Here is a 22202-nt window from a genome sequence, read left to right as displayed (position 1 = left end):
AGCAAACATAACTTAGGTTGAGTTACTGCCGGGTGTGCACTGTGGGGGGGGGGGGGGTCGATGGGAGCACATCGGGGTAGAGTCGGGTAGAGTACAGGGGTTGACTGGAGAGCCATCTGCAGTCAATCTGCAGTTGATTTGGCGGGTCTTAACTAGACCCACAAAATTGACCACCAGTGGCTCAATCTCAGAGCATCGATCCTGGCTATAGTGTAGACGTGCTCTTAATAGCCCATTTATCTATTGTCGGAGATAAACTCAGTTCTCACTCTTTGGTTGGGTGCAGCAAAGCCAGATGCTTTATTTATTCTCAAGCAATTGCAAAGAGGGAGGGAGTGTGCTAGGACACAGGGTTTCCCCAGTCCTAGGCAGGTCTCTCTCCAGCTAAATAATTCCAGCAGCATTTATACTTTTTGCTACATACAATAATAAGCAGCAGCTGAATTTTGTTTATACATAGGCCATCTTGATATCTTATTTTTCTCACTTCTATTTAGACGCCAGTCTACATTCCTCATTATCGACATAAGCTCACAACTTCTCCCACAGTTCTTTCCCACTCACCTCACACAATCCTCGCTTCTACAAATCTCGCGTTAATAGGGTTACAGCTAGCCTGACTCTAACAGAAACTGTCATGCATAAAAATCCCCTACAAATCCCTGTCAGTCCTTTCTCTGCTTCCACACCATGTTCACCTCTCCTTGCCCTTCCATGCATGTTCCAAGCTAATATGCAATTTTCTGATAATGACATTTTATCTCTAGCGAATATAAAACTGCCCACAAGACTTGAGACTAGGTCAAAGATCATAAAATCAGGTCAGTGTCAATAGGAGTGAGAGTTTGGAGAGACGCTTGGTCCTCCGCTCCCCATGTGCAGCAGTCACAAGCTGTCTTCCCTCCAGGCTCCTTGATCTTCAAGCCTGTCCCTCCTGAGGTTATGTGGCCCAGTTCTCGTTTCTTACATTCCCCTTGTCCAGAAGGATTAAAGGCTGTTGCTCCTGAATTTGTGTGTTTAATTCCCCAGCCTTCTCCACACACTGGGGGAGTTTAATTCTCCCTCCCATTACACCTGAATCAGTAGATTTCCTAATTCCCCAGAATGTGCTTTTGTGATATCACAGCTCTGGGATAGCTAAGCCTCTGACCTGCCTCTATGGTGTACTCAAGGAATGGCCTTTCAGGTATCAGGCCTCTAGACAGCACCTCTCTATGGGTAGGGACCCACATGCCTCTCCTTTTTGACCAGGTTTGAGGATTGCAGCTTCTCCTACACTGCGTTCACTGGACTAACCTCCAGTTCCCGTGCTTTACTTACTCTCCAAGGGCTGTCAGCAGTGTGTGTGCGCGACTGAGTTGGAATTTTGGTGATACTTGTATGATGTTAATACACACCTCAGTTTCCCTCTCTGATTGGTGTTGCTATGATTAGAAAGAGCAGGAGACATGAGGTGTTTTGTCATGTAGCTGTCATGGGGTGATATGAATGGGTTATTAAGGACTGGCTGGGGCCAATCTACATCAATGGAATACCTGACAGAGACAAGAGAATAATTGTCACCTGTCCACAGGAGGCTCTCCCCTAGCTGAGTGAAGCATTTATGGACTCATTATGGTTTTGGGAGCAGGAAGAATGGGGCTCGCAGACAAAGGGAGCTCTATTGGAGAGAAGACAAATGGACAGGTACAGTGAACGGAAACCAAACTCTTTTCTACAGCAGCCTGGCTCAAGGGCATTGGCCAGTGTGGACTATATTCTCTTCTTTGCTTCTCTGTGCTAATCTAAGGGCTTTCCATGCTGTGTTTCGGTTGACTAATAAACCCTGCTCTGTTTTAAAAGTCTGCCCAGTGTCACAGAACAAACTTGCTCTGTGCATTGAATGACGAACAGTCTCTGAACAGGAGTGTTTTTCAGCTGAGCATGCTGGCAGAACTCACAGGTTGAAATAGCGGTGTTGAAGCCAGAGGCTCAGTCGTAGGTGTTGAAGCTACATGGCCTATCCTTGTGGAAGACTGGGACCCCTTGAGGGTGTAGTGCCCTCAGGGGGCACCTCCTAAGGACCGTTTAAAATCCAGGGCATTGCCCAGATCCTGTGAATCCATGACAGTGTTATTCTGCCTTATGAGGAAAAGATATAAAGCAAGAAAAGCATGAGAATGCATATTTACCATCAGTCCTCTTGGGAATCCCGCATCATTTCCAAAGTGTATTAAAAACCTTCTTTAAAAGCTTATATCTGGGTTATCAGGTCATGTCATTTTCTAGCCCCAAAAGACCCCCCTCAGTCAGCTCAAACGCAGCTGTTTCTCCCCAAAAAGTCTCTGTCTTCTTCAGTCTCCTGAAAGAGGTAAAATCAGTCACTGCTCCGTTCTGTGTGGGGCAAAGCTTCAGAAGATGGAGTTCTGCATAACCAGCCTTGAGATCCAGCCTTAGTGACACCAGATTGCACAGGAAACCCATCCCTCAGCCTCCCTGGTATCATCTGGCCCATCTCAGTGTGTGAAGTATTCATGCTTTCAAGGGCTGGCTCAAAGATACAGATAACAGACATAACTAGGGCCAGTGTTTGCTGGCAACGAAAACAGTCATTCCCAAGCATGAGCAATATATAATCCTTTACAGCCCGAAAGTGCATTGGAGGGAGGGGACAGGAGCCAGCTGTGTGGGGGAGGTGGGGTCCAGACACTAGGCATTGAGAGCCTAGAGCCGGCTGTGTGCTGGGGAGACAGCACATCAACCAGCTGTGTGCAGAGGAGATGAGCAGGGGAGAGGTCCTATTGATGCAGTCGAGAGCAAGTGCAAGCGCCATCTGCTCTGCAGCACAATGAGGGAGCCCAGCGTCCCAAAGGAAGCTCCACCGTGTTTCTTCTGAGCCCAGGCTTGTATGCGGAGGGATGAAATTGGCAGCAAGTCTCAAAAGCAGCCAGCCCCCAGCCTCTACCCTGTGTCTCCAGGCAGAAATCTGGGGTTTGTGACCCTGCATCCCCACCCACCCTCTGTTCAGCTATTCTGGATATGAAGGGTGATTCCAGAAAAGAAGAGTAATTTCAGGGGAAAATGCAGTAATAGCAGCAATTTCCAGAAAACACTGGCCCTAGTCATAACATTAAATACAATAGGCTCAAGATCTATACTTGCGTTCATCAGATCTGTCACTCTGCCTTCACATAGTTCATCCTGCTGGTGGGTTCCACCTTTTCTCTCTTCTGTGTCTGTCTTGTCTATTTAGACTGTAAATTCTTCAGGGCATGGGCCATCTACTGTTCTGGGTTTGTACTATGCCTAGCACAACAGGGGCCCATGGTTCTTTGGCTCTTAGGCACTAAGGTCATTAATATGATTTATAATAATCATAACTCTCCTGCCACTATGAGCGAAGGAAGCCGGCCTTGGAATGTTACATCTTAAAAATGAACTGGGGTTAAAACCATGCAATGTTCCTTGCTACAAGTATCTCACAAATTCCAAAAGGACCTTCCTTGTTTTCTTTGCCTTCCCAGGATTTCCAATTTCCAAACCTGATGTGATCTCGCAGCTGGAATGAGGGGAACAGCCGTGGGTCTCAGACCTCTATGGCTCCGAAAAAAAGTGCTCCCGAGAACTGTCTGCACAGGTGAGGAATTGGCTAAACCATCTCAAAAACTGTCCATGAATACAGGAAACCTTTGAGATGCTCTACAAAGACTCTCCAAGTTGTGAGCTCTCCAAGTTCAGGATTGTTCCCTGCAGATGTGCAATCATTAGGCAGATGTCATTCATGACTTCCCACCTGTCCTGACTGATGGTTGGCAGCATGTCCCTCCCCAATCTCATTTTCCCCTGAGATTTCTGGTGAGATGCACACCCATCTCTCTCTCCTCTGGGGAAAATCAGCTCCTGATGAGTTTGATCTCTTCTGTACATATCTTGGTTTGTTCATCCTTTTTCCATTCCTCTCTCTGAGATTTCCTTTCTCTCTGGTGCAGAGAGTGACTTATGTCTGGATTCTCTCTGTCTCCCATCAGGTGATGGGATGGTGAGAACGAGGAGACACCCCAGTAGGAAGATGCTGAACAAGTAGAACCACATGGGATGTTATCAGGAAGCGCCAAGGGGAATGTTTCTGGGAGTTGTGCACTCCCAGAAAAAGCAAAAGCCTGTGAGACTAATCACAGGCCAGAGGAAAACTTCAGTAGCCACTCAGACATTATTACCCGTGAGAGCATCAACTTGAAAGAGACACACTACACATGCCATGAGTGTGGGAAACGCTTCAGTGGGAGCTCAGACCTTCTCACACATCAGAGAATCCACAGAGGAGAGACACTACATGTGCTCTGAGTGTGAGAACAGCTTCAGTCGGAGCTGATACCTTATCAGACATAGGAGCATCCACACAGGAGAGAGACGCTACATATGTTCTGAGTGCAGGAAAAGCTTCAGTCGGAGCTCAAGCCTTATTAGAAATCAGAGAACCCACACAGGAGAAAAACCCTACACATGCTCCAAGTGTGGGAAATGCTTCAGTTATAGCTCAGCCCTCATCACACATCAGAGAATTCACACGGGTGACAAACCCTCGGAGTCTGGGAAACGCTTCATGGATCGTTCAGCCCTCATCACACAAGATAATCCACACAGGAGAGAGACCCTACATGTGCTCCGAGTGCGGGACAAGCTTCAATAAGAGCTCAAATCTTATCACACATAGGAGAATCCACACAGGTGAAAAACTATATGGATGCTCTGACTGTGGAAAACACTTCATTGATCATTCAACCCTCATCTCACATCAGATAATCCACACAGGAGAGACGCCCTTCACATGCTCTGAGTGTGGGAAATGTTCCATTCATCGTTCAGCCCTCATCTCACATCAGCGCTCTTCCCTGATTCTTCTGAATGCTGCCCCAGAGGGGCGTTTTCTTCTTTCACTCATGACTGCTGTTCTGTGACAGCTAGAGCAGCTCCCAACACTCGATTGAAGTGGACAAATAAGCAGGCTGGTAGCAGAGTCTGTGTGAGGGAAGATCTCAGCATTTTAAGGGTCTAACTGGCTCCTATGATGTCAGTTGATTGCCTCAAGTGTTCTCTTCAAGTGGGTTCAGAAAAGCAGCAGGAAACAGGAAGCTCCCTGAGAAGCTGATGTGAATCAGTCCAGGTTCCTGGGGGTGCTTGAGTGGTACATAAGAGGCTCCTCCTCCTCTCTCTCCCTGCAGCTCCTGCTGCTTTCTGTTATTCCCTCTCACCTTTTCTCCTGCCAGCCTATTATGTCTCTTGTGCCCTCCTTCCTCCAGCACAGCACTCCACCCTCTCTGTGCATCTCGAGTAGAGAGAATATATTATGTACCAGCACCAGACAATTTTCTACACTCTGGGTCTTAGTGGCACCTCCGCACAGTCTGGCACCTGAGGCGGCCACCTCTGTTCACCTCATAGTGAGGCCAGCCCTGTCCTGTGGACACAGAGAACCTAACTCCCATTGAGGTCAGCCAGGGAGGCTGGATGTGCACACTGCAGGAAAGAGACTGTCAGGGCAGCATAATTCACTGAAAAACCGTGTCTTGCTAATTGCAACCCAGGCAATCACTGTGTGGCTCTTTGTCCTGCCTCTGTTGCCTAGAGCCTGAGCAGAGCTTTCTGAGACTGCTGCTGCTGCTGCTCTTGCCAGCCATCGAAGCGCATTTCCCATCGTTGCTCTTCTGGCTACAGATGCTCGACTGCAGCAGCTCTGCGGAGATGCCAGCCTCGCTCTTTAATGTCCATTCTCCCCGTGCTTGCATGGCACTTCATGGACCATTGAGTAGCCTCAGGAAAACATCCCAGTTGTGGACACAGGCACCAGCAACCGCTTTCCCAAGTGAAAGTCCCCTTCGCAATCCAGGGAGCCTTAGCCTGAGTTGTCTGGAGCACAGGGTTTGGCCCATGGTGACTGCAGACACTGCCCCTGCTGCACAGCCGCATGGTGACGCCTGGGACCCCTCTAGCCCGTCAGAACTCGGCTCTCCCGCATTCTGCTGAGCGACTGCGATCTGTGGGAACAGAAAACCTTTGTTAGAGACGGAAACTCTCCTCACAGGAACACTCTGTCAGTGGCTGCCAGATGCCTTTCCTGGGAAACCCAAATGCACAGCCCTTCGGGTTCCCACAGCGGAGATCTCTGCTCATTCACTGGTCACCCGTGGCTGAAGTCTCTGACGGGTGAATGTTGAGGAGACTCTGCAGACAGTCCCTTCTCCAGCACCCATAATGAGAGGAGGTTTGGCCTTGTGACGTGAGGCCAGGGTCTGAGAATCAGGGCTCCTGTGTTCTGTGACTCTGGAAGGGGGCATGCTCTAGTGGGTGGAGCTGGATTGGTTGACACTGAGGGAGTGCAGCTGGTGGTGAAGGACCCTGTTTCAATCCCGCCCAATTCCTGTGGGGTCTACATGCGGCCATGACTTTACTTACCTATCAGTGAAGGTTGTTCAGACTATTCCTGGACACGTCTTACATCTGCTTCTGGCCATCCCTGAGATGTAGGTCCTTCATCTACACAAGGACATGGCACATCAAGGTCAATCCAGCAACTCCCATCTGGTCTTCACCTCCTAATGGATGGTGAGTCTGAGCCTGACCACAGAAAGCCAGTGTGGTGTTCTTCAGGGGAATCTGCTGGAGCTCCTGCTCCACCTTACTCCCCCACACTATAAAGGTTTTCCAAAGATACCACTATTCTTGGATAAACAAAGCAGCCAAGAGAAGGTCACGTGGGTGGATTTACTGAGCAGACTAGTTTGAAGGGAAGAACAGATTTCTTCCCTGCTTTACGGAGATTCCCATAGGAAAAGTATCTGATGGTGAGGTTGGGGGCAATGGAAGCCTTGTTTCGGACCCATCATGCATATTCCCAAAAGAGAGTGTGCTGGACGGTGGCAAGTTGTACAACAGGATACTTACCCATCGAGTACTGCACTCTGCATCAGTACACGTACCAGGGGTGCTCATGCACACCACCGACACAAGGAGCCAAGTGTGCATGCACACAAGCACATAGTAATTGCTGCAGCTGTGTGCCAATAGGACTTGAGTCAACATACATTTGTGATGTAGGCATGACCTTAAGCTTACCAGAACCCCTATTAGCAGATGCTAATCAAGGCTCTTTGATTGTTTTTAAATAGGATTTCTCTCTAATGTTTTTTTATCTGAAGAATAATGTAGGCTTGCTTCTAAAGACCCGTGTAGTCACATGTGTGGCAACTATTCTGGTATCAGCCTCTCAAGAGGAAGCAAGTAGGTCTGTTTAAGCAGACTGTCTTGGCTAGGGAATACACAATGAAGGCAGGAAACTGTACAACCTGGAAATACCCCAGTCAGAAGGGTGAGACACATGCATCTCCACCTGAGGGAGGAACAGCTGGGCAACTGGAAACCTGAAGGCAGGCACCCTTGCTGAGATGCAGATGCAGTCACCCTGAACTGTGACAGAAAACTGAAGAGAGAAAACTCCTGTACTGAGAAGTCTAGGAAGACGGGAGAGTCATCTTTGCTTACTTTTAATTTACAGTTTGGGTGATGGGAGTGAGAAACTATATGGCAGAAGTGTCCTGTAGGAAGGAGGAAGTACAAGGGTTTTATCTAAAACCCTGAGAAATACATGGGCAGTAAAATGCTACCCTTCCATTTAAAAAGGAGGGCCAGATGCCTGCTCAGGGAAGTTTTATGGGTAACCCCAGCAGCTGCCAGTCAAACAAGGCTCAACTGCAACTTGAGTGAAGTTTTGGAGTGAGATTTAAGTTCTCTGCACATTGCCCAACAGAACTGTGACAAACAGGGGCTGCATCAGTTTAAGAGAAGGAAATAACTGGAGAAACCCAAATCCCGAACTTTAGACCTTCCAGCACTGTAACAGTTAAGTAGTTACTGCATCACATAGGCAAGTGGATACTATTTAGGTGGCATCACTGCAGATGGTGTTAAATGGAGAAATGGCATTCATGTAGGGGAAGCAGAAGTGGGTGGCAACTTGGGCAGCAGTGACCATACGATGGTTGAGTTCAAAATCCTGAGGAAAAGGAAGGAAGGAGAGCAGCAGAATATGGACCCTGGACTTCAGAAAAGCAGATTTTGACTCCCTCAGGGAACAGATGGGCAGGATCACCTGGGAAGCTAATATGAGGGGCAAAGGAGTCCAGGAGAGCTGGCTGTATTTTAAAGAAGCCTTATTGAGGTTGCAGGAACAAACCATCCTGATGTGCAGAAAGAATAGCAAATATGGCAGGCGACCAGCTTGGCTTAACAGAGAAAACTTCAGTAAGCTTAACACAAAATGGAAGCTTACATGAAGTGGAAACCTGGACAGATGACTAGGAGTATAAAAATATTGCTCGAGCATGCAGGGGTGTAATCAGAAAGGGCAAAGCCCAATTGGAGTTGCAGCTACCAAGGGATGTGAAGGGTAACAAGAAGGGTTTCTACAGGTATGTTAGCAACAAGAAGGTCGGCGAAAGTGTGGGCCCCTTACTGAATGGGGGAGGCAACCTAGTGACCGATGATGTAGAAAAAGCTGAAGTACTCGATGCTTTTTTTGCCTCTGTCTTCACAGACAAGGTCAGATCCCAGACTGCTGCATTGGACAGCACAGTATGCGGAGGAGGTGAGCAGCCCTCAGTGGTGAAAGAACAGGTTAAGGACTATTTAGAAAAACTGGACATGCCACAGTATTCTTGCCAGCAAGTTAAAGAAGCATGTATTGGATGAATGGACTATAAGGTGGATAGAAAGCTGGCTAGATCGGGCTCAATCAGTAGTGATCAACGGCTCCATGTCTAGTTGGCAGCTGGCAGCAAGCGGAGTGCCCTGGGGGTTAGTCCGGGGGCCGGTTTTGTTCAACATCTTTATTAATGATCTGGATGATGGGATGGATTGCACCCTCTGCAAGTTTGCAGATAACACTAAGGGAGGGGAGAGGTAGATATGCTGGAAAGTAGGGATAGAGTCCTGAGTGACTTAGACAAATTAAAGGATTGGGCTAAAAGAAATCTGAGGAGGTTCAACAAGGACAAGTGCAAAGTCCTGCACTTATCACAGAAGAATCCCATGCACTGCTACAAGCTGAGGAGTGACAGCGGCAGTTCTGCAGAAAAGGACCTGTGGATTACAGTGGATGAGAAGCTGGATATGCGTCAACAGTGTGCCCTTGTTGCCAAGAAGGCTTACAGCATATTGGGCTGCATTAGTAGGATCATTGCCAGCAGATCGAAGGAAGTGATTGTTCCCCTCTGTTTGGTACTGGTGAGGCACATACAGAGTACAGCAGAGCTGGGGACGAGAATGGTGATTCAGTTTCACAGAGAATTTAGAAATGTGTGGTTTTCTTTTTGAATTGGAATAAAGTCAGACTTTAAAATCTTAAAATCCTACATGAAATGGTATTATCATTCTCCATCCAGCTCTCCCCCCTACCCAGTATTGCCAAATCTTGCAATTTTCTCATGAATCTTGCAATATTTGGGGGGAGCGGGGGGGTTGAGGCCTCATGTGATTACATGAGACTATCAGAAAGCAAGTTTCTCGCCTTCCTGACTGCAGTCAAAAAACCTGAAAATGTGATGTAGCAGCACAGAAACCAATGAATAGAAACAGCACAAAATATATGGGGTTAAAAAAAAATCTCATGATTTTAGCCAAACTCATGATTTGTTTGGTGGGGGGGATCTGATTTTTGACAGCTTGGGTTTGGCAACACTGCATGCAAACACAATTCAGCTCAAGTGACTGATAAGTCTCCAATTTAGCACTGGATAAGGAAAATGACAGCATGAAGTTAGGAATTGTTTTCTGTTCTATTCTGTGCAATAAAACCTGTCACTGACTTACGCAAAACATAGCCCTTTAAAACTGGTTATACGAGTCAGGATTCACACAGCTCACCTACGTATAAAACAGGTTTTGACCCTAGGGTTGAGGGGAAATTCTCTCTTTAGAGAAGAGAGAAAAAGTTAAGTCTTAACTCCTTAGCCAGCCTACTTGCCTCAGCCACAGAACACAGGAAGAGCCAGGCAGGAGCCTTCTATAGCCCTTACCCATGAAAGGTTGACTGGATCTGCACATTTCTTTAATATTCTGTAATGTGTAGAACTGTAGCCAACAGTGATTTCATCTTATACCTTAGTTACTATTAGTTATCACAAAACAACCACACGATTTATAGTCTTTGTAAGTCCCCCCTACAGCCAGCAGTGGCTCCAGGCACCAGCGCAGCAAGCGCGTGCCTGGGGCGCCAAGCCTTGGGGGTGGCCCTGCTAGTCCCTGCAAGGGTGGTAGGCAGGCTGCCCTTGGTGGCACTCCTGCGGTAGGTCCACCCGTCCCGCGGATTTGGCGGCAATTCGGCAGCGGGTACGCCAAAGCTGTGGGACAGATAGACCTCCCGCAGGCAAAGGTGACAAAACACCACGACAAGATTTGCTGCATCGCGCATCTCTCCCTGATAGATTGTGTTGTGCTGTGAAATACAGGACCTACTTTGTTTACTTCACTTTACCCTATTGTGACATGAGCAGATAAATGGGCTAGTGTCAGAACTCTGATTTACGCTGGCCTAGCTTGCACGGTAAAGATGAAAGTGCTTCTTCACAGGCACAGCTGCCTTCAGGGAGGAGACCTGGCAATTCAATATGGGGCATCTGAGCAGCTCTGCAGAGCACTGCTTCAGGCCACTAGCTCAGCCCCGTTTTCTTTTTAACCCCTGGTTCATAAGGTGACAGAAATAATACTTAGTGACACTGCAAATACATGGCCTATAACTATGCTAACTGCTGTTCACGTTCTGCCCAGGGATTGATTAAATTAATGGAATGTAAAGGCCCACTCTGAACCTTTGCTGAAAACTCCACCCAATTGTTTAAAGTTCAAGTTTAACTTATTCTTTAAAAAACTATTTTATTTTAGCCTCTCAGTGTCCTGGTTTCAGCCCACGTGGAAGATGATGATATTAGGGAAAGCTGCAAGAAAATTGGCTGTTATCACTCTTTCCCCAAACATACCATAAATCTTGTAAGGAAGCCTGCTCTCTTGATTTGTCCAGTCTAATTTCTGTAGCAAAAGAGCTGCATGTAAGTATCCATTCCAAAGTGAGAACATAAGAACAGCCAAAGGTCCATCTAGCCTAGTATCCTGTCTTCCAACAGTGGCAAGTGCCAGGTGCTTCAGAGGGAATGAACAGAGCAGGGAATCATCTAGTGATCCATCTCCTGAGGCCCATTCCCAGCTTCTGGCAAACAGGCCAGGGATGCCAACCCTGCCCATCCTGGCTAATGGCCGTTTATGGACCTGTCATCCGTGAACTTATCTAGTTCCTTCTTGAACCCAGTTATAGTCTTGGCCTTCACAACATCCTCTGGCAAAGAGTTCCACAGGTTGACTGTATGTTGTGTGAAGAAATACTTCCTTTGGTTTGTTTTAAATCTGCTGCCTATTAATTTCATTTGGTGACCCCCTAGCTCTTGTGTTATGAGAAGGAGTAAATTCCACACATTTCATGATTTTATAGACTTCTATAATATCCTCCCCGCCTTAGTGACCTCTTTTCCAAGCTGAAAAGTCTGTTTTATTAACTTCTCCCCATACAGAAGCTATTCCATACCCCCATGTCAAACCCTACTGAGATTTAAACAATGGGGCAGAAAGAGAAGCTGAGTGGGAGGGAGCAGAATCTAGTGTACTTGGCTGGCATAAGGACGCCAGGAATCAATTAAGGTGAGGTGAGCTGAGCCAGGTAAAGAGCCAACATCTCAATGGCTTATTTGAGAGCAAAAAAGGCTAATTTCCCCAGGCTGCTCAGAAGGTTGGGGCCAAGCAAGAGGCAGAGGCAGTGAAAGGGTCTTGGGGAATTTTCTCCTGATTTAGTGCCCACTGCTAGCCATGAACAAGATACGGCAGCCAGTGGCTGGAAATCAATTCCACCCAGGCTCCCCCATTTCTCATTTCTACCTTCTTGTTCAGAATGATACATATTGGTTCAAAGGTGGTCTCCCCAGCAGTCACGTCAATGGGATCTTCCAGTTTGAAGGATCCTTTAGAATCTCGTTTGGGCCTCAGGATGGTCCTAGGAGTGAAGACCAGACATGCACATTAGCCTAGTCCAAGGCTGCCCTATCAATCGATCTTATTCAGGAAACAGACTTATGGATCCTAGTATTTGACCTGCCCTTGCTGTGAACAGCAACTCTAGAGAAAGCGGCATGGGCACTAGAAGGCACATGTCACAAAGCAACTCGTTCTTCAAGGTGACGAGGGATCAAAGATCAGCTTAAACAAACCTGCTCTACTAACTTTCGCTTAAGAGTAACAAGGTTCATGACCAGCTTCTGCTGGTGAGAGAAAAGAGCAGCTCTGTGTAGCTCAAAAGCTTGTCTCTCCACCACCAGCAGTTGGTCTAATACAATACAGTTACCCTGAAACCCAATACAGCTACACCCCTGCATACATCTTAAGAGTAAACATTTGCACCGTGTAGCAATGCGGCGCCTCCTGCTGGTCTCTTCTGGGAATTAGCTCTCCAGCCATTGGAGCACCCTCTGTAGTTCTGTATCCCACTGCCCGGACAAGGTGCCCTGTTATCTGGGGCGCTTCCCCCTGGCAATAATCCCTCAGTCTTCGGATCTCCCCTCCCCAGGGAACCCCCACCCACTATCCCCTCTTGCCTCAGTATACAGCTACTGCCAGTCACTGTCTAGCCCCCACGCCCTGGGGCAGACTGCAGTATCAGCCACTCAGCACTGGCAAGGTTGGGTTTGGACCTGCTGCCTTGGCCTCCCCCTGGGCTGCCCTCTGCAACCCCCAGGACCTGTTGGCCTTATGCTAGGCTGCAGCCTGGGGCTTTCCAGGCTGGAGCTCCCCAGCTCCTCAGCCTTTCCCCAGTCCTGCTCCACTCAGGTACCCTGTCTCAAGCTCCCCACAGCCAGGCCCTTCTCCCTCTACAAACAGACAGAGACTGCTGAGCTCCTGGCTCATTACCTCTTATATAGGGCCAGCTGAGGCCTGATTGGCAAATGGCCCAGCTGCAGCTGCTTCCAGCCTAGTAGCCACTTTCCCTGCCACAGCCCTCTCCCAGGGCTGTTTGAAGCCCTTCAGAGCACGAGCAGGGTGACCACTCTACTACACACAGGAACAGGAAAAAGAGGATCATTTCTCTGAAATACTACCTCCTCTTCGCATGAAATGGTACAGTCCAACCGTTTGTCAATGGCTACAGTGAATAGTTTTCAAAGAAAGTTAAAACTGACATGATGCATAATAAAACTATTTTCTCATCTCTTAAAGCAGAGGCTAAATTTGTTAGTCTCGCTCTCATCCCTACGTACATCAGGATCCTGTGAACAGCAGCAAAGTAGGTAGTTAAAAATCAAAGCCACTGACATTATGTACTTCCCTCCTCCCCCTTTTCACCCCCGCCCATGATGTTCGAAATTCTTTGTATCAACTCAATCTAAAATCAGCTAATTTTGCTTTCTAGGTTACCAGGGTGGGAGGTTTGGAGCAGAGGCCTCCCAGTAACAGACTGCTAGTCAAACTCAGTTGCAAAAAAGGCAGATAAGGCTGCTATTTGGAATCAGAAATGATCAGGATGGTCTGTGAGGCAGTTAAAACCAGCTAAGTTCCTCTTCGGATGTTTTTAAAAAGCGATGAATAAATGGAGTGCAGTACGTTTTTTGCAGTTTGGACCAGAGGCACATGTTCATGTCAGCTACCAGGCAGAAGGGGCTGCCATTACCTATCCTCTGAGAAGCATCTGCCAGGTTGCAGCAAGTTAGCCCAAAAGGCTGGAGACCAGTAGGAAGACTCCCACATTCATATACTTTAACCCTGCAGGCTGGCAAAGCAGATGGAACTACTAACATGGCAAGATGCACCAGGGCGACTATACTCAGTGACATTTACCATCGTTTCTAACACAGGGATAGACCTTACGTTGTCAAGCTGGGTGCATAGGCACCACTAGTTTGTGGAGGCCCATGTTCGTCTTTCTGAATTAGATTATACGGAAGTTATTGGGTAGATGTTGGATGCATCCAGCGTCAAGGTCCGAGCACCAAATGCAGTAGTACTCACCAGCAGATACATTTTGTTGCATCACAGTGACAGCCTGTGGTACAGCCTCACTTCTGCTTCCTGTAGCCACACTGCCTGTTTCCACATCGGCCGTGGCAGGAACGCTTTTAAGAGAAGAGAGTTCAAGGTAATAACAGTCCCGCTGCTGCTGGCCTGTACCCAGAGAGCCACAGCAGTCAGAGGCTCCTTAGCAGTGCTAGGACTGGACACCAAATTGCATACATTGCCATGCCCCTCACCTCACTGCCACTCTAGCCCCAAAAAGAGATGCAAGTGATCATGTGACCCACTGAGCCATCTCCTGGGGTAGATGTTCATTCCCAATATTGGTGTTTCAGCACCATCACAATAACTTTCACCACTTCACCAGGTCAAATTCAAGCTTGAGACCTCTCCATGTCCCCATTACACATGCCAGCAACAGCCAGTCTCACTCACAGATCTCCGTGCATGAAACTAGAGTTTCTCCCAGATAAAGCTAATGCACAGCCCAGTTCAGCGGTAGAAGGGCTTTGTGGCACAGTCTGAAATTCTAAGTGTGAAGCACAATCAGCCATTCTCACACCTGCAATGGAGGTTCTGAAACGGCTCAGTTTTTAAATAAGATTTGAGCCCAGCAGTTCAGAATTACAAACTCCCTTTGATGCCAAGCAGCGGATGCCCCCACCCTTCAGATCAGCTGAGGAGCCTGCATGGAGCTTGCATATATCTCAGAATATAGATTTTACACAAGTGTACCTGTAAAATAGATTTGAGGGAGAAGGCAGTCAGCCCTCATAGGGCTTTGGGGAAATGCAAGCTTAGAATGGCTCACTGGTTCTTACTGACTTAAGTCTTCGGCACATGCAAGCCTCGTCCACACTGACTCTCCCTCAAAAATCTTAGTGGAGAACAGGAGCCTGAACAAGGTGTCACTACAGGAACCAGCAAGGAAGGGGAAGTTCCCACAAAGTTTATTGCATCTCTCCACCTCCCAAACGCCATTCCTTAGCTGTGTGCATGTCTTTCATTGGTTACCAATCACTGCTCGTGGAGAAAGCTGCATGGTACCAGTGTCATCAATATTTTTGCCTCTTTATCGTCTCCCACTCATCTTCCATTCTGTCCACCTTTCCCATTCTCTGGGGAGTGCTTAGTGTTCCAAACCAATCTTCTCCCCACTGGGTCAGCAGCCCTGTACACACAGAAGCCGACCACTCAGCTTCTTTTGCATCACACCACAGCTGGGATCATCTGCAGGGGGACTTTGCGATCCTAGCCAGTTTCTCTCTGGAACAGCCATATGCACGAGCAGAACAGTTCAGAGAGTTACAAGCGTGTTTCATGCGCAGGAAGTACAGCTGCCCTGGAGCACTTCCTACTTCTGCCGCTATCTAAAGCGTTCAGGTGGGTGGCAGACAAACCATCCATCCAAAGTACGACTGGCCACAGCTAAATGCCCTCTAGTGCTGCTAGGCTAAGTGGCTTTTGCTTCAGAAAGCCACTGCAAACCCCCCAGTTCAGCTGTGTTTCATTCTGCATGTGCCAGGCAGCATCATGCCACATGGAAGTGGTCCCTAGTCAGAGCTAGTATCCCAAGTTGGAGGCAGAGAAAGGCACCTGGATCATACCCGACAGGCTTTTCTTGAATCCTTCGGCTGCTTTTATTGGCACCCACTCTGCTTCTTCCATCTCCCCTCCAGTCTCCCCAGATTCAGACATTTCTGGGGTCTGTGCATGGGGTTTTGCAGTTGTCTGATGGCGAATCTTTGGCTACAGATGGAAATGAGATGGTTTGAGACCACCTAAGGAATGTGTCAGACTTAGGACTACTCCCAAGTCCTAGCAGCATATCACACCCAGCTTATCTGAACAGCCAGAGAACTGCAGGACCAGGGAGGTGCCAAGTCATCAGGTTGGCAGGAATTTTTAACCATTCAAAGCAGCAGCTGGTTTAGCTTGTTATCTTTAAACAGTTTGCAGAACTTTGCACTATCCCATGCTACACAACTACAGCAAGTGATCCTAAATCACATTATTCCTTCCAATAGCTAGTGGTTAGCATACTGGCAGGCCATAGGTTAGACTTGAGTTCTGGTTTCTTGTTCCCTGGCTCAGCAAATGCTGGCAGAGCTGCAGAGGAAGCAGCCTGCTTGAGTGGGTGGGGATAAGGCAAACTGTACCAACATACAAGGTGTGACAGCTTCTTTTAGACAGAAGAGGAGCAACACTGCCAACCGGTTCCCAAAGGATTTTAGTTCTTTGCTAAAGAGGAGGATGGGGGGAATCCTTGGCGCCTGCCTAGGGCAGATGATGCATCTACCCCAGTCTTCAGAACAAAGCAGCTCAATAAAGCAACTCAGGTGTAAGAGGGAAGTTTGAAAAATTTGTTAGCCAGTACCTTTATCCACACAGAGCCCTATCAGCCACAGAGAAGTGTGGCAATGAGAGCATGCAGTTGTTTACCATGGGTGGAATATAATCAAAGGGAGAATCTGGGGACTAAGTGGGCATTTGCTGAATGTGTTGGAGCTTCTATCTGCTGGCAATTTGGTGGAGTATTAATTTCTGTTAGAAAAGAAGATGAATTTCATTGCATCATAAGTAGCCAAACCTAACAAACCCTACGACCAATAAGCCGCCAGGTGGCTGTGCACACACCCTTCCCTACCTGTTTGAGGGACTCATTCTCCTGGAGAAGCTTGTGGTTCTTCTCACAAAGTTCCCTCATTTTCTCAAGCTCTTCATCCTGTTCACAAGAAAGAATGAAATCTGTAGGGTATTTAGGGTCTGATAGGTAGAAACTGCTTCCAAAGTGCTGCCAACAGATTGTTCAAGTCAGGAGGAGATCTTGTGCAATGCCTAGGAGTGCTCTGCACCTCCACAGAGGTAGCCTCTCCACCATTCTCCAACAGGAGACTAGACCTTCAGTTTTGAGGTCAGGAGGAATACAAGCCACACTGTTAATTAAGTTCCTCTGTCTCGCCAAACAGGCCAACAATTTCCTCTTCTCATGTTACAATCTCCCAACTTTTAACACCTTCCTTGCCCTATAGGGACAATCTCGGAGCTAGGCTAGGAAAGCTCTGCTTCAGTAGCTTGGCCAACTCTCTCTTTCCCTAGCAATTTCCAATACTAATCTACCTGGAACTCAAGCCACTCAAGTAGCAGTTGCTTGTTCTCGGTGAGAGAATCCTCCAGCTTCTCCTCTGCTGCTTCTTTCTGCTGCAGTTGGCTAAGCAGGTACCAAACCTACAGGCAAATTAACAGAGTGTAGGTGAAAAGGCTGCAGACAGTGACAAAACATGCTTTTAGGGGATAAACCCCTACGGCATGCCTGGCAGTCTTGACATTCTCATTAGGCCTGGAGGTTTGGGGGCAGGTGAAGAGATGGGGTGGTGAGCAATCTCTAGTAGGCAGACACGTTGTAGAGACAAGTAAGCTAGTTCTTTGCCATCCACAGCATGAGAGTAGTCTGGGCCCACTTGAAAACACCACCTTGTGTTCAGCTGCAGCAAGTTTGTGCCTTTGAATGGAGCTGAATAAAATGGGTCTGTTTCTACTTCAGCAAGACCATTTAGCACCACTAAAACGTTAGCAATGGAGGTCAGAAGACAGATGGGGGAGACGTTCTAGGGGGTAATTACATCAGGTCTCCTGCCAGGGAACAATGAAGCCTCATGAAAATAGGTTGGGTTTGTTTTTGTTTCAGACACATTGCAAATTAATTTTCATGTAACCCTTTTTCTCTTGGCTCTAGGATCATGCCCTTAAGTCTTCTTCATGGGCAGACCTCTAGGGACCTTTCTGCAGAGCAGTTCCAATGCATTTGTTTAACCCCAGGGAAGCCATGCAGTGGTAATCCTGGTGCTCCTCCACCCCTGCCTTTTACCTTTTCCTGAGCTTGCTGATCCTGCATCACCAACTGACTTTGGAGCTCAGCCTCTCTCTCTGCCACCTGGTTTCGCTCTTCAAGCAACAGTTTCTGCACATCTGCACAGTTAGCTTTGCTCTGTGCCTGGCTGCTGTGAAGTTTGCTTTCCTCCACTTTGGAGGAAACCAGCTGGAAGACATCAGTGAGGCAACTACTGGGGAGAATGGGTGCCACTCTCCTCAGCCTAGGAGTGGGGCTGGACATCAGCAACAAGCATGCTGGAGTCAAATTTAAAGCTAGACACCCTTGAAAGCCATTATCAGGTACAGTCCCCCACACTTTACTGTGGAAGCAGACAGAACAGGCAGCACTGACAATAGTTACTAGAATGACTCCATCATTGGCTATTACCTTTGTTTCTGCATTTTGGCATGTCACTGTCTCCCCCAGTCTTCAGATCTCTCCTGACCCCACCTACCTCATTTGTCTCCAGTCTTCTTGGACTTGACATCTACTTCTAACCTGCCTGCAGTTTGTAACTCTCTCCTTGATCCTCTACTAGTCTGGTTTCCTCCTCCTCCACTCCATTTATGCTTCCTTCATGAGTGACCTTTTCTTGGCTGGAGGGATATTTGGGGGAGGGGGTTGGAAGCATTGGGGGGGAAGGGGGTATCTGGGGGCAGGGTAGAAGGTGGTGGGAGGCAGTAGGGGCCAGGGGGCATTTATGGGCAGGGGTACAAGGGGATGGAGGCACTTGGGGGGCCAGGGGGTGTTTGGGGGCAGGGGTTGGAAGCATTGGGATTCTGAGGGTATTTGGGGGTGAGGGTAGAAGGGGGTGGGAGGCAGTAGGGGCCAGGGGGGGTATTTGGGGGCAGAGGTAGAAGGGGTTGGGAGGCAATGGGGGCCCAGGGGTATTTGAGGGCAGGGGTAGAAGGGGTTGGGAGGCAATGGGGGCCCAGGAGTATTTGGGGAGGTAAAAGGGCAGTGGGAGGCATTGGGGGCTGGAGGGATATTTGGGGGCAGGGGTTGGAGGCATTGCGGGGGCGGGGTAAATGGCAGGTGGGGGCACTTGGGGGTCAGGGGTATTTGGGGAGGTAAAAAGGGGGTGGGAGGCATTGGGGGCCAGAGAGATATTTGGAGTCGGAGGTAAAAGGCAGGTGAGGGCACTTGGGGGTCGGGGGTGTTTGGGGAGGTAAAAGGGGGGTGGGAGGCATTGGGGGCCAGAGGGATATTTGGAGGCAGGGGTTGGAGGCAATGGGGGGGGCAGGGGTAAAAGGCGGGTGGGGGCGGTTGGGGGCATTTGGGGAGGTAAAAGGGGGGTGGGAGGCATTGGGGGCCGGAGGGATGGTTGGAGGCTTTTGGGGGCAGTTGAGGGCCCCCCCCTAGTTTACCCGCTCGCGCTCCAGGCCGCACCACGAGCTGCTCAGCACCCACCTCCCGAGCGCCTCGCGGCCACGTGACGCCCCTGAAACACCAGCCGCTCCCGACACAGCCAATGGGCAGCGGAGACAGAGCCCTGACCAATCGGAGCGCGAGGGGAAAGCTCCGGCCCCTCCCCCACTGCAAACCCCGAGCAGCCGCGCCCGCTCTCACCCGCCTCCTCCCGCCCGTTACTCCGCCCCCAGCCTCGCGCCCTCCTCGTGGGGCGGTGCCAGGGGAGCAGGGGGCGGAGCCCCAGCAGCCAGGGGGGTGTCAGGCAGGTCTGGTCCCGCTGCTCTCCGGGCCCCTCCCACGGGGGGATCCCGCCTCCCCTCCCCCAGCCCGTCAGGAGCCGGCCTTGGTGGCTGCACATTGCACTGACGCTGCCCCGGTGCCCCCCCCCGCCCCAAGAGGGGCCGGTAGCACCGGGAGAGCCCTGGGGCCGGCGTGGGCTGAGCCTGCCCCTTCCCAGCCGTGGGAGATGGGCTGGGTTCCCACCCCGCCCTCAGCTGGCTTCACCATCCAGCTCGGGGCTGCCATGGTACAGGTGGGGAAACTGAGGCAGGGAGGCGCGCTTTGCCCAAGGGCACCCAGCAGGCCAGCCACAGAGCTGAGCCCAGGGCTCCCGAGTCCTACGAGGACACGGCTTTGGAATCAACGTGGGCACCTGGCCCCTCCGTCACCGGCACAAAGCGCGTGTGCTCAGCGCTGGGTGAATCCCTTGGGGTTTGATGGGGGCCGGGGTCCATTGCAAAGCTTGGCCTGAGCATGCACAGTTCTGACAGCACCGCCTGCTGCCTGCTGTCATGCAGAGTGGGGGAGTCTGGCCCTGCACCCCTCTTCCTGGGACTCACAGTGACTCAGCCAGCTGGTAGAACAGAAGGTTTATTGGACAAGAGGAATGCAGGTTACAGCAGCGCTTGGAGGCACAACCAGGACCCCCCCAATCAAGTCCTTCTGGGGGTTCAGGGTGTTCGGATCCCAGCTTAGGATTCCCTGAATTCCAGCCACCCAGCGCAAAACCGAAACTAAAATTAACTCCCCTCCAGCCGGTCCCTTCCTTTGTCCCTCCTTTGTCTGGCTTCCCGGGCAAAAGGTGCTGACACCCCTCCCTCCCTACCTGGCTCAGGTTATAGGCCTAGGTCCTGTCTCTCACCTAAAGTCCACCCTGGCTCTCCCATCCCCCATACAGACAGTCCCTACTCCATCACACCTGCCCCAGCCGGGCTCACCTGCGTGAGCAGCTTCCTCCTGCCCTCTGGGGACCCAGCAGCCGTGGGGCAGGGGCTGATCCGGAAGAGGTTTTTGCAGTCCCTGTTCTGCGCCCCAAGGAGCTCAACCCCTCTGCCACATTGCTAGGAACTCTAGAGCCGGGCTGTAGCATTGGGCGGGTCACAACAGCCCTCCATTATTCTCCACCCACAAGGAATTGAAGCCCAGGTGCTATTTCTATAGCCTAGTGCCCGTGTGGGACGGAGCTGCGGCTTCTCTAAAGAAGTCAAGTCAGAGCCATTTAATAGTTGTGCTGGGATTCCTGTGAGGCCTGGGCCTCTCCCTGCTTCCCCGTTTCCATTGGCCCGCTGGCTCCTCTATGGGTTGCTTCATTTTTTTCCAGACCTCTCTGCTGTTCCTTTAATCACTGGAGCAGGTACATACAAATCTGCCTAAGTACTCAGGGGCTAGTACACTGGAAAATGCCGCCATTCAAAAGGGGTTACGCTTTTCCAAGGGGGTTTTACTGCTCCCACAGGGCCGGCTTTAGGCCAATTCGGCCGATTCTGGGGAATCGGGCCCCGCGCCTTAGGCACCTTTTAAATTTTTTTTTCCCTTACCCCGGTCCCCGGCTGCGGTCTGCTCCGGGGCCTTCCATGGTCCCGCTCCTTTGAGCGAAGCGCCGGCGGGAGCGCGGCACGGCCCCGATCTCCTAGCTAGAGCTCCAGCTGAGGTGGTGGGGCTTGCTGCGCTCCGGCCGGGGCTCCAGCCAGGAGAGCAGGGCAGTGGGGCTTGCCGCGCTCCGGCCGGAGTGAGGCTAGATCCGCTCTCCTGTCTGGAGCTCCAGCCACAGCGTGGCAAGCCCCGCGACCCCGGCTGGAGCTCTGGGCCCTTTAAATAGCCCCCAGAGCCCTGGGGCAATGAGGGGCTCCGGGGGCTATTTAAAAAGCCCAGGGCTCCAGCTGCCTCTGCCACCCCAGTCCTTTAAATAGCTGCCGGAGCCCCGCCTCCCCCATGCATTCCCCAGCGCTCCCGCCGCTACTTAAAAGGTCCGGGGCGGGGTAGAAGGGAGTTTGGGGGCTATTTAAAGGGCTGGGGTTCCAGCTGCCTCTGCTGCACCCCCTGACCTGCCCACACCAGTCCAGCCCCCCCTGCCTGCAGCCAGCTCTGCACCCCTTGCCCACAGCCAACCCCTGCCAAACTCCCTGTCCTGTCTCCTGCCACACCCCCCTGCAGCCCTGCCCAAAGCCAGCCAGCCCCACACACACTGCTGCCCGCACCAGCCCTGCACACCCTGCCCAGCCTGCACCCCATGCCCTGTCTCCAGTCAACCCCTGCTGCACCCCACTGCCTGAAGCCAGCCAGTCCCGCACTCCTCTGTCTTCAGCCCTGCAAACCCCTCCTGCACCCCCCTGCAGCCCTGCTTGAAGCTAGCCCGCCCCACACCCCCTGTCTCCAACCAGCCCCACACCCCTTGCCCTGCCTGCAGTCAGACCCTACCTCCAGTCAGCCCCTGCCCTGCCTCCAGCCAGCCCCATGTCCACTGCTGCCATGCAGTTTCCAGGGCAGTAACCCTGCACACCTGCTTCAATGAGGGGGGCAGGGAGCAGCTGGGACCAACACATGTGCACACCCCCAGGGA

General features: G+C 50.5%; 1 protein-coding gene across 1 annotated transcript in view; it reads right to left on the bottom strand.

Moving 5' to 3' along the window:
* Positions 1 to 6582: 6582 nt before the first annotated feature.
* The window catches only part of LOC127033511 (chromosome-associated kinesin KIF4-like), a 39403-nt gene continuing 23783 nt past the window's right edge, over positions 6583 to 22202 (bottom strand). The window contains exons 6-8 of the mRNA XM_050921467.1: positions 14077 to 14180; positions 11956 to 12070; positions 6583 to 6594 (exon numbers count right to left, since the gene is read on the bottom strand). Of these exons, the coding sequence (XP_050777424.1) occupies positions 14124 to 14180 (57 nt within the window). The 3' untranslated portion in view covers positions 6583 to 6594; positions 11956 to 12070; positions 14077 to 14123. The remainder of the gene's footprint in view (positions 6595 to 11955; positions 12071 to 14076; positions 14181 to 22202) is intronic.

Source organism: Gopherus flavomarginatus, chromosome 13 (genome assembly GCF_025201925.1).
Source record: "Gopherus flavomarginatus isolate rGopFla2 chromosome 13, rGopFla2.mat.asm, whole genome shotgun sequence".
In the NCBI taxonomy this organism is placed as follows: Eukaryota; Metazoa; Chordata; order Testudines; family Testudinidae; genus Gopherus; species Gopherus flavomarginatus.
This window is presented reverse-complemented; position numbering and strand designations above follow the sequence as displayed.